The 11,770-nt window shown below is 39.4% G+C and overlaps 1 protein-coding gene across 1 annotated transcript in view; it reads left to right on the plus strand.

Annotated features, from left to right (window-relative positions):
• Positions 1–10,474, plus strand: part of LOC101540553 (beta-hexosaminidase subunit beta-like) — a 33,106-nt gene extending 22,632 nt beyond the window's left edge. The window contains exons 7-14 of the mRNA XM_004608556.2: positions 1,749–1,878; positions 3,507–3,687; positions 4,936–5,022; positions 6,580–6,652; positions 7,391–7,565; positions 9,271–9,361; positions 9,711–9,815; positions 10,290–10,474. Of these exons, the coding sequence (XP_004608613.2) occupies positions 1,749–1,878; positions 3,507–3,687; positions 4,936–5,022; positions 6,580–6,652; positions 7,391–7,565; positions 9,271–9,361; positions 9,711–9,815; positions 10,290–10,350 (903 nt within the window). The 3' untranslated portion in view covers positions 10,351–10,474. The remainder of the gene's footprint in view (positions 1–1,748; positions 1,879–3,506; positions 3,688–4,935; positions 5,023–6,579; positions 6,653–7,390; positions 7,566–9,270; positions 9,362–9,710; positions 9,816–10,289) is intronic.
• The last annotated feature ends 1,296 nt before the right edge of the window (positions 10,475–11,770 follow it).

Raw genomic sequence — 11,770 nt, forward strand, 5'->3', positions numbered from 1 at the left:
TCCCTGTTTCCTTTTGTTGTGAAAAAGGATTGTGGATAGGCTCAGTTAATAGTGGTTGGCTTTTTACTTGCCGGTGTAGAACCTGGTCTCCTACTGAGATGTTCTTATGTGAAGTCTTGTGTTTTATTGTCCTACTGCTTGCGAATAGCTAGGATGTTAGTCTTGGATAGGATGTTGAGAAAACTACTTTCCGCTGCGTGAGCTTTGGCCGCCGGCAATGAGGCCACGCCCACTTTTCTTAGGCCACGCCCCTGGTGGTTAGGCCACGCCCCTTTCCCACAGACCTTTGCGGGAAGACAGGACGGCGGCGGCGCTTGGGGTCGGCGTGCCGGCCACTCGGCCGGCAGTCCGGAGGGGAGGGAAGCCCGGGGTGCTCAGGGCCGCGGAGCAGGCTGGGTCCGGAAGGGCGGGTCGAGGGAGCGTCACTGGTTGTGCTTTTATTAAGGAAAAATTTCAAATAATATAGACAGAACAATTTAATGATTTTTTGAAAGTTTTTCTTATTGAAGAAGAAGGTTTTTTATTAAGCATTTTAATGATTTGTATGTATTTATCACCCAACTTTATTAATACCTTTTCAATTAGGTTGCTTAAATATCCAACACCATTATAATTAAATTGTGTGTATGTGTGTGTAGTGTGAGGATTAAACTCAGGAACTCACACAGATAATAATAATATTTTCAAGTATATGTTACCTTTCATGAAAAATTTTATAACATTTATTGTTGGAAATATAGACATACACAGCAATCTGTTGATATATGTATTAATTTTCAAGCTATAGGTGGCTTTTTTTCATTCTAGATCTTAGTCTAATAACAGACTTATTAGACTTATTATTATGGGTTTTAGTAATTGTATTTTTACAATGTCAATTAATATGTCTTCTGTCCCCTGTATTTACCTTAAGGAAATATTAATTGATTAAATACAAATTTGACATTGCAGCTGTATACAGATTTCTTTCCAGGACATAAAAATTTATATTCCATAACCTTTAGAAATAGGCTACAGTAACACCATGAGGGGCCGGAGTGATAGTACAGCAGGTAGGACGTTTGCCTTGCACGCGACCAACCCAGGTTCTATCCCCGGCATTCCATATGGTCCCCCGAGCAGTGCCAGGAGTGATTCCTGAGGATAGAGGCAGGAGTAACCCTTGAGCAACTTTGGGTGTGACCCAAAAAGCAAAAAAACAAAAACAAAAACACCATGAGTAAGTAGACCTTTATCTTTAGTGAAAATCAAAACTGAATTCTCAATTTTCAAGGGACTGGGAATAATCTTAAAGAAAATCATGTGGGGGTCTATTAGATTATGCACTGATGGGAAAGGTACTTGCCTTGGCATGCTCAAAGTGCATGTCAGTTAGAGAGTCCCTGAGATTTGTAAAGCTATGCCTTAGAAGATTTTGACATCTGGTTCTATCACTGATAAATGCAGTGGATTTCATTTTTAGTGGTTTCACTTTGGAGTCAAGCATTTCAGTTCTGGGGCTGTGTGGGTGTGTTAGATTGAGATGGTAGAGGTCCCTGAAACAGAAGTCCTATTGGGAGTGAGAGTTCTCCAGGTAAATCTGGAGTGACCCCCCAGAGAGGGCTGAGTAAACATCACATGGGATTATTTCATACATCTTGATATTGGAAGAGTCAGTTCTCAGGTAATGAGTGCAAACAGAAGTATGAACACTTTCTAGGACAAATACTCTTCTGAAATTCGTGTTTTTTGTGTGTGACTTTTTCAAGGGGCGCTATTCTCCGGCTCATGTGTATACTCCAAAAGATGTCCATATTGTGATTGAATATGCCCGGTTACAAGGGATTCGAGTCATACCAGAATTTGACACCCCTGGACACACAGCGTCTTGGGGAAAAGGTAAGAAGGAGGAGAAAAGAGTGTTTTATAATTGCAAAAAAGGGAACATGTGCAGTTCTGCATCTCTGATTTATGAAAGGTGTATGTTCACTCTATCCTTATTGTGATTTCCACCATCACTAACACAATTCATTATAATTCAGTAACTCTTTTATGTATGTCACTGTGTCCAGGATTAAGTGTACAACTGAGGGTTAAAATGAAAAAAAAAAAAACATGTTTGCTGAAGTAGAACAGAACAGACTTAAGACTATGCTTTCTTGATGAAGTACTGCTTACAGTATTTCTGAGCATTGAGGAATATATTCCAATTGCTGGTGAAGTGAAAGCATTTAGTTGGAATATACAGGAGCAAAGTGTAAATCAAGATTATCTTGTTTTGGGGTCAGAGAGATCGTACTGGAATTACGGCACCTGCCTTTCGAACAGGCAACCCCATCCAATCCCCAGTAGCACGGGTGGTGCCTCGAGGACCACCAGGGTCTCACAGAGAACAGAGCCAGGTTAGCCCCAGAGCACCCCAGTGTGTGGCAAAAAAAAAAGGGGGGGGTTGCTGGGTGGGTAAATGTAAGAGACAAGCCTGGGTTTCAACATTCCTTTTACCATTTTAAGTGTAGTGACCAGCCCGGGCTAGTTATAAAATCTCACATTCATTTTCCATCATTTAATTGGGGACAGTTGTATTAGTAGCCATCACAAAGATCTCCGGGGGCTAAGTGTGGAAGCACATGAAGGTCCTAGACGTGCTTGGGCTCACCAGGAGCCACGGAAACCATTCCTGAAAAGAAGGTGACACAGTAGGGGCCAAGCTGCAGGAAAACCCACTTGACAGCGACAGCGAGTTGGCAGGGGAAACAGACTGAAGTCCTAGACCAGAATGATGAGCGGGCATAGAAGACAGTGTATAGAGCTTAGAGACATTCTGAGAGAAGATCCAGAGACATCTGAGATTGGTTGTCTATGGGAGAAGGGCTGCAGGCTGGTGGGACCCTGCGACCTAATCAGAATATAAAAATGAGGAGAAGCTATAGAAGGACTTCAGGGAAAATGGAAATCGGGACTTGAGAGATTTTTCAATGAGCGGTCACCATTTACGGTAGAGTTGAAATCATTGTTTCGTCCTTGCAGCACTGCTACAACCCTCCGCTCCATCAGTGCCAAGGTCCCTCCACCACTGTCCTCCGACTGAGCACCTCTCAGCTCCCATTAGTACTGATCATATCTCACTCGGTATTCCCACCGAGAATTGTCTGATCTTTGGTTCCGAACATCTTGCATAAGAGCAAACATCCCATTTTGAGAATTTGCGTTTCGTTTTATCTTATTTGAAGTGAATGTATGATATCTGTTCCTGAGAGATAATGTCTCACAGAGGCCCAGGTAATCTCAGAGAAGTCACTGGTGAAAAATGTAAATAGTGAGAGGTACAGAGATAGATAGAATTCAGCAAAGAATTCCTCCTTGTGAGATTTGGAAGAAGATACGTTATTCACTCCTTGTAGACATGCTTATATTTTCTGTGCAAAATGTAGCTTCGCCCAATTAAGCTGATAGAAGAACACATGTGGAACATCAGGTGTTTGTCATGAAAATGCTTTTTAGAGAAGACTCTCCATGTTTTCTTACAGGTCACAAAGACCTCTTGACTCCATGCTATGATGAGGAACAGCCATCTGGGACATTTGGACCGATAAATCCTATCTGGAATTCAACTTACAGCTTCTTGTCAGATTTTTTTGCCGAAATTAGTAAAGTGTTTCCAGATGAATTTATTCATGTGGGAGGAGATGAAGTAGAGTTCACTTGTTGGTATGACAGTTCATCAAAACCTCCTCCTCAAATCTATAATTCTCTTCCATTTCAAAGTGGGTCTCGCAGCCTCCAGTGGGAAGGAAAGATTTTGGGTAACATTTCTACTTGCATAGTTCAACTTGGCAAAAGCGTTTGGAAGTGATGCACTTCTGTAGAACAAGCATATGGGTAGGAAAACAAACAAGATGTAAAATAAAATTGAAAAGCCTGTGGTAAACAAGACCACTTTACTAAAAGACAGCAAGGATTAAATGGGGGAGATTTACACATCCACTTGCACTCTGATACTTCAGAGAAAGACTAAGGAAATGTTTTCAAGGGCCACTGGAACAACCATCACCAAGCTGTTGCCCACTGATGTTTTCTGTCTAGCATAAAACAGAGTGGTCTGACTCTTAATCAGTGGTTTTGAAATGTGAAAAAAAAAAAGACAGGAAATGAAATATTATCAGGACATTAGCTTTTGGAAAAGTTATTTGGGATAAAGCTAGCATAATTCAGTTTAAAAACAAAAATCTGTTTCTTGGGGCTAGAGCAGTAGTACAGTGAGTAGGATGTTTGCCTTGTATGCGGTCAACCCAGGTTCAGTACCTGACATCCCATATATGAGTGCAGAGCCAGGAATAACCCCTGAGCATATCTGGTTGTCATCCCCAAAAACAAATAAAAAGATCTTTTTCTTTGTTTTCTTGGCCAAAACCTGCAGTACTCTGGAACTAATCTGACTCTGTGTTCTGGGGTCACTCTTGGCATTTCTCATTATCCTGTGTTTTCATCTCTTTTTTAAAATAATTTTTTAAGTAGTCATTATCATTTAGAGAACACATTTTTTTTTTTAAGTAACAGATTTTATTTAGAGGTTTTTTTGAGGGAAGGAGGAAGGGATAAGTGAAAGAGAGAATAGTAAGAGTAATGTGCTCAGGAGAGAACTCGGGCTTCTCCAAGGGTGGAGGAAGCCCCTACACATTACCGAGCTTTAGACACAAAAGTATGAAAGTACACATCTCAAGAGGGGAGATGCAGGCGACACATGTGCTCGGCCACATGGGCACAAGCAGCACATAGGCTCAGGCAGCATATGCGCTGAGAACACATTTCTAATACATAATTCAGTCTATTATTTATATGTTTCATATAAATTTAATAGTTTTAATCCTGCACAGTTGATGTTACATATGTTTTCTGCCTTACATAGATGGGATATATCAAACTGAAATGTAATTTTAACCTTTGTTTTTGCTACAGGGAGTCCAATCCAGAAATTCAAGCTTTCATGAAACGCAGTGGCTTTGACAAAGATTTTAAGAAATTAGAATCTTTCTATCTTGGAAAGTAAGTTACTTGAATGCTTGCTTCAATTTTTACTTTAGTGCCTTTTAGGAAAAAAGTCTTTATTTTGGTATGATTTTGTTTGGTATGATTATTTTGTTTGGTATGATTATTTTGGTATGATTTCATCTCTTTTTCTCCATCCCTTGCCAAAGTAGATGGTGGTATGGTTAAAAAAAAAAGGAAGTAGTAACCATTTTTTTTTTATTTCACTGCATACATGGTGGAATAAAGCCTTTTGAAATAACTGCTGAATAGTGGGATAGCAATGCTAAAAACTCGGATCAGCACCAGAGCTACAGAGCTATAGTGTGGAGGGTGTCCATGCCTTGTACACAGTCCACCTGAATTCCATCTCTGATACCCCAAATGGTCCTTCAAGCCTGCTTTGAGTGACCCCTGAATGCAGTCCTGTGCAGAATTAGGTGTGTTCTCCCAACCTCTCCCAAAACAAAAACGAAAACGTTAGCCCTAAGCCCCTGGTCACACTCTGCAGTGTCTTCCTCACTCACCATCTAGTGCTAGAATTTCTTCCTGGAGCACATCTTATACTCTCTACCTGAACTGGTCAATAGGACATCACAACCACATGTGACTATGTATTAAAAGTATGTTAACATTGTGTTAACAATGGTGGCCTACATACAGGATCTCTATAAATGGCCTATATACTGCATCTCTATAAACTACAGGATGGTCAACCCCAAGAGATTAGCTTCAGTATATCCCCAAACAAGTGACCCTTCTGACCTATATCATGCTCCCTCTTCCTGCTTCCTTTCTGGTAACTGCCCTTCTGGTCTGAAAGAGTTTCCCCTTGTTGGTTTGGAAAGTACAGTGAAAAAGATGAAAACCTGTTTTCAGTTTCTCAGTCACAGTTCTCAAACTTTAAGTGTCCAGCAGACAGGGGAGGTTAGTGGGTACAAATAGAAAAGTGGAGATGAAAAGAGTTCCGCCTGTGCAGAAAGTTCTAACGCAACATTCTATCCCAGTGGGGGACTCTACAAATGATTTGCATGAAGGCCCATTTCTTTAATCTTCTGAACACCAGGCATTTTGTTTTTTCCCACGGTGCCAAGGATAGAACCTAGGACATCACGCATATTAGAAGGCAACCTCTACCACTACTGTGCCACATCACCAGCATTTCCCAGGCATTGTTTAACCACCAAGAGATATTGTGGACTAATTGTGGCAAGTGTAGAATGGTACTAAGGTGCCATTGCAGGCTGTATTAGAGTTTCTTCTAAGACTGCCATGGAATTAGAGGTTGATGTTTGCACACTTTTGAGTTTCCATGTGAATGGGTATACAGCTCAATTATTCAGCAAAAGACTTTTAAACTGTTCTGCTGAGTGAAATTTTGAGTCACGTGATGGGAAGGAGTTATTTGTCCCACCCAGTAACCTCTTCCTTCCTTCCTTCCCAGTAACTCCCAACACTTGTTTCAGCAAAAGCACTTCTCATGGTTCTAACTCCTGATAGAAAACATGCATGCATACTTTAAACATTAGTGTTAACTGCATCATCTGAAATAACTGATATTTTCTTCAACTGCAGACTTTTGAACATCGTTTCAAATACAAAGAAAAGAACAATAGTCTGGCAAGATGTTTTTGATAACAAAGATAAGGTAAAAAATTTATCAGATTCATATAACACAAGAGAATTAATGTTATAACATCTTGGATGGCAGGAACCCTGATGAAGCTTTTCTTGTAGTTAGGGAGATTACCTTTCCTTTCCTTTGAAAGTTTTGTTAAGTGAAAGTTGTAAACTGACCAGCGATACTGTACCGCCTTTCCTTCATTTACTTTGCTCTTTAATGCCATTATTGATCACAAGTTGACTTTAAGTTTCTTTCCCAGTACAGCTGAGTTATCAGTTCAGAATGAATGAGACTTCATTGCTGTTAAGGCAGGGTTTTTTTGTAAATAAATATATCAGTCTTCACTTTCAATATTAGGTGATATCTCTTGTGGACATGGCAAGAATCCTTTTTTATTTTTTAGGCTGGAGGACAACTGAGAATTTATTTTCTAACTGTTACTGTTAGTCTTCCCAAAAGCTAGATGACCTTTTCTCAATTTTCTAAAGTGTAAAACAGTAGTGTGCTAGAAATAGATTTTATACTTTTGTATATCACATCTCTATATGATGGAAAAGTTAAAAACTAAAACTATAAGATTGATGTCTCTTCTAAGTTTTAGTCCTTACAGTGAATAGCCTTTGGAAATGATCTGAGGGAAAAGGGAAAACAAAAGTAATTGTGAAGAATCACAGAAAACCATATGCTGAGTGTATGGGTTTTTTTTTTCCCCTATACTATACTTGTTATATCTAATATTAATTGTAATTTGTAACTTCATAGCTTCAACCAGGCACAGTGGTTCAAATATGGAAAAGTGAGGAATATCCCATTCGTGAAGCTAACGTTACAGCAGCTGGCTTCCCGGTGATCCTTTCTAGCCCCTGGTACTTAGATTATATCAGTTATGGACAAGATTGGAGAAAATATTATCAAGTGGAACCTCTTAATTTTGACGGTGAGTAAAATAACATTCATTACCATGATTTATTCTTTTTCTTCCCTGCCAACCCCCATCTTGAAATTTTACCAAGGTGTTATCTAATAGTCATTGTCCCTTAATTTGATGCCTGTGTCATTCTTAACTTTGTCAAATAAACAATATTCATATACAAAAAGAAACTCTAGGCCTACAACATGGTGGACTAATATTTAACAGGGCAAAACGAAGAGACATAGTAAGAAAAACTGTGACACAAAAAGGGTCCTTCCCTGAGGTTATAGTTGATAAGCACCAGTAGCCATTAGAGCCTTAGGTGACAAAAACCCACCCTGTAGCCCAGACTCTTGAGGAAGATCTACTAATAATTGCAACACTGAGATCTCTCCCCACACTCTAGGAAACGCGTACATGACTGTCCCCAGGGCACCCCAGCAAGAGCACAGAAACTTGGAACCGGGACTGAAGGAAAGTTCTATTGAGCTCATTCAAGAACAATACTGGTCACAGTAGAAAAGAGAATATGAGAACATTTCATAACTCATCTAGTTCTTTTCACCTAGAGCTGTGATTAAGTGAAATATCAAAGAATCAACCCTTGTATATATCTGCCTCCACACATATCTGAGGTTCTGGAAAAAAACAAACAAAAGACAAACCAAGCCAAAAGCTACAGCAGCACTTGTTAATTTAAAAAGTAATTGCAGTAGGGGGGCTGGAGAGATAACACAGTGGGTAGGGCATTTGCCTTGCATGCAGCTGACCCGGGTTCAATTCCCAGCATCCCATATGGTCCCCTGAGCACTGCCAGGGGGTAATTCCTGAGTGCAGAACCAGGAATAACCCCTGAGCATCACCAAGTATGACTCAAAGCAAAAAAAAAAAAAAAAAAGTAATTGCCAAAAAAGTTAAATCCCTAGTGATATAATGAATACAAGAGGAAATCCCTTCAGCAGTGAACCTGAATGTTATAGATACAGATAGTCTAACCACAATTAAAATTATTATGAAAAGAATAAAATATAACAAATGCACAATAGCACACAACAAAATATTAATGAAATAAAACATAAGAGCTGAGGGAGTTTTTACCAAAGGAACAAAACTATAAAAATAGTCCAGATGTGGATATAGAAAGAAAATGGAAAAAGGAAAATTTAATAGCGAGTCTAAATTGCAGAGAAGAAAATAAGTGAACTTGAAGAATGAATGAACTCCAGGAATGAATCAAATCAATGAGAAAAAAAGAAATATGCTTTGAGAAATATTAAGACACCATGCAAGTATTCAGACTTCATTTTTAGGGTAACAGGGATACCAAAGAGTAAAGAGCGAGAGCCTAGTAATAAAATAAATAGCCAAAAACTTTTTTGCAGAAATTGTGTTTAATAAGATGGTAGAAATATACCAACTACCAAGGACTAGTTTTGTTATGCATCCTAGTGCAGATTATATCTGTTAAATCATTATATAAAGCTGTAGCTATGTCTATGTATTATTATTGTTTTGTTGCTTTGCAAGAAAAAAAAAATTCATGCCCCTTTTATTGTGCTCAGCCGTGAACATGATGCACATGATCACTCAGGTCACTCAGGTCCTTCCTGCTGAGTCCAGGAGAGAAATACTGGGTGGGTTGGCAACAGAAGCAATTCCTGTTGCCTCTGTATAAATCATCTTGAGCTGCTGCTTCTCAACTGACATCAATTTAATGATTTTTATGTAGGTTCTCAGAAACAGAAGCAGCTGGTCATTGGCGGAGAAGCCTGTCTGTGGGGAGAATTTGTGGATGGAACTAACCTCACCCCAAGATTATGGTATGTGTTTGATAGTAATTGAATTTAAATGTCTTCATTTTTCTTTGCTTTTGTTTTGTTTTCTTTCTTTTCTTTTGTTTTGGGGCCATATCTGGTGGTGCTAAGGGCTTACTCCTGGCTCTGCACTCAAGAATCATTCCTAATAGACTCCCGGGAACCATTGGGGTACCAGAGATTGAACCCAAGTTGAATGTATGTGAGGCAAATGCTATACCTCCCGTACTGTCTCTCTGGCTCGAGCTTTCCTTTTCTTTTTTTCTGAGTATTTTTTTTTTTTAATTCAAGTAAGAAAGCACTAAATTTGCCTCAGGCATATGACTTCTTTGGGAATGTGTGGTTTTAATTTTAGGCCTCGGGCAAGTGCAGTTGGTGAGAGACTCTGGAGTCACCAAAAGGTCCGTGATCTGCAGGATGCTTATGAGAGACTGACAATTCACCGCTGCAGAATGGTCAGGTAGGAAAACATGGATATTTCAAGCTAAAATACTATGAAATTGAAGATGCTTCTTCTTTAGTAGTGGCAAGTTTCTTAGACTTTTTAAATTTTACTACCTATAGAAAGCATGTCTTAGAGTTCATGCCCAGTTCAATCAAATTAATCAATGGCTAAACAAATAGCAGTACTCCTACATTATTTAAGGGGGAAAAAAAAAAGTACGTCACCTAACAAATAGTGATTTTAATGTTTAAAATTGAAAAGCGTCTTTTTTTGCGGGGAGGTAGGTCTAAAATACCTATGATGTATTTGTAATCATACCAAAGTTAATACATTAGTATCATTCATTCTTATAAATGTTTATAGTATCTTCCTGATCTTTTCTGATTAGCGCTATGGTTCAGTGATTCAGATTGAAATATTTTAACATGGAGATGAGTTTTATCAATCTAAAACATCTTTTATTACCACTGTTTTCTCTTATTCCTTCAGACGGGGAATTGCTGCACAACCTCTTTTTGTTGGCTATTGTGACCATCAGCTCAGAGTGTAAAAATGAGAGGAATCAAAGAAAAACTCATGTGGAAAAACTACCCACAGCAGTCCCTACAGCAATGAACATCATTTTGAAATCATGTAAACTGCTTTTGAATAAAAGCTTATTGATTAAATCCTTTCCTCCATTTCACATGTAGTCTTTCCTAGTACCTTTTTCATAATGTTTTGATACCAAACAGAAGGCTAGGTCTATATTCTTAACAGTACTAAATACGTAGAAACACAATGTACTTCAAGTAAAACCACTTTCAACACTGCTACATAAAGTAGAATTGGACAATCTCAGTGCCAGTGTCAGTTTTTCAAGTTATATGTTCTGTTTCTTTGGATGGATTGAATAATATATTTCTTTGCCCAACAGTAAATAAAAATTGTTCTTATTCAAAATGAAATACGCTGGTACTCCTGAACTTCTCTTCAGTCTCAAGGACCTGAGATTTTTAGCTGGAAATGCTTCTCTGGTTGAGCAATGCCCTTTGTTCTTGAGGGTTCCGGCTTGATAATTAGTTCTAAGGCAAAGTAGCTGAGCCTGAGGTTAGTATTAGGAGCACAGTTGAATAACCCTAATAAAAATCTGTTAGCACATCAGAACTTTGCCAGATTTCTCATTATACTGTTTTTCTTGGACTGTTATCAGGAAAGATGATATCCCGTAACCATATTACTGCTTTCCAGCCCATCACTTAACCGTGTTTCCAAGGAGCAGTGGTCATACAGTGTGGAGGAGCGCGGGAAGTGGCTGTGTGGGCGTGCCTCGGGGTGTTCCCTGGCCCAGCCTCTGAAAGACGCCCCGGCCCTTCCGTGCCTCTGCTCAGTGCAGCTCTGCGGCAGGGGTGCTGCTGGGGAGACCCACCCTGAGCCCCACTGACAGCAGTAGAACCAGGAGAGATGCATGGAAGCAAAGGGTGGTCACTTAGCTGGCGCCACGTCTCAGCACAGCACAAATCCTGCTTTATGAAGGACCGGAAATATCCTTCAAACCCACACAAATGCCCTGTTTCCTACATTTAAAACCCAAAGTCCTGACTGTTCCTGTGGCGGAAACAGACTGTGAAATCTCAACAGATCACTGCTGCTTCTCTGAATCGTTGCTGTTTTCTTGGTAAATACACCTCTGGTATTAACACTGAAGGTGTTTCAGTCCAGGTACTTACCATAATTACTGCCAAGGGAACAAACCCAGTCACAACTTTATAGCTCTGAGACATGTCTGGAAGAAAAATATACTACCTATGGGCACTGGTGTAGTCAGTGTAAAGGACAGTATGGGAATTCCTCAAAAAATTCAAAATAATACTCAGCTGTATATAAAAAGGGAAGATCCTGTATTTGCAATACATGGGTGGACTAAAAAGATATTATTCTCATTAGTTGAAGAATCAGAATTGCTGAAATTCTTGCTTCCTGCCTTTTGC

Source organism: Sorex araneus, chromosome 1 (genome assembly GCF_027595985.1).
Source record: "Sorex araneus isolate mSorAra2 chromosome 1, mSorAra2.pri, whole genome shotgun sequence".
NCBI classification, from domain to species: Eukaryota; Metazoa; Chordata; class Mammalia; order Eulipotyphla; family Soricidae; genus Sorex; species Sorex araneus.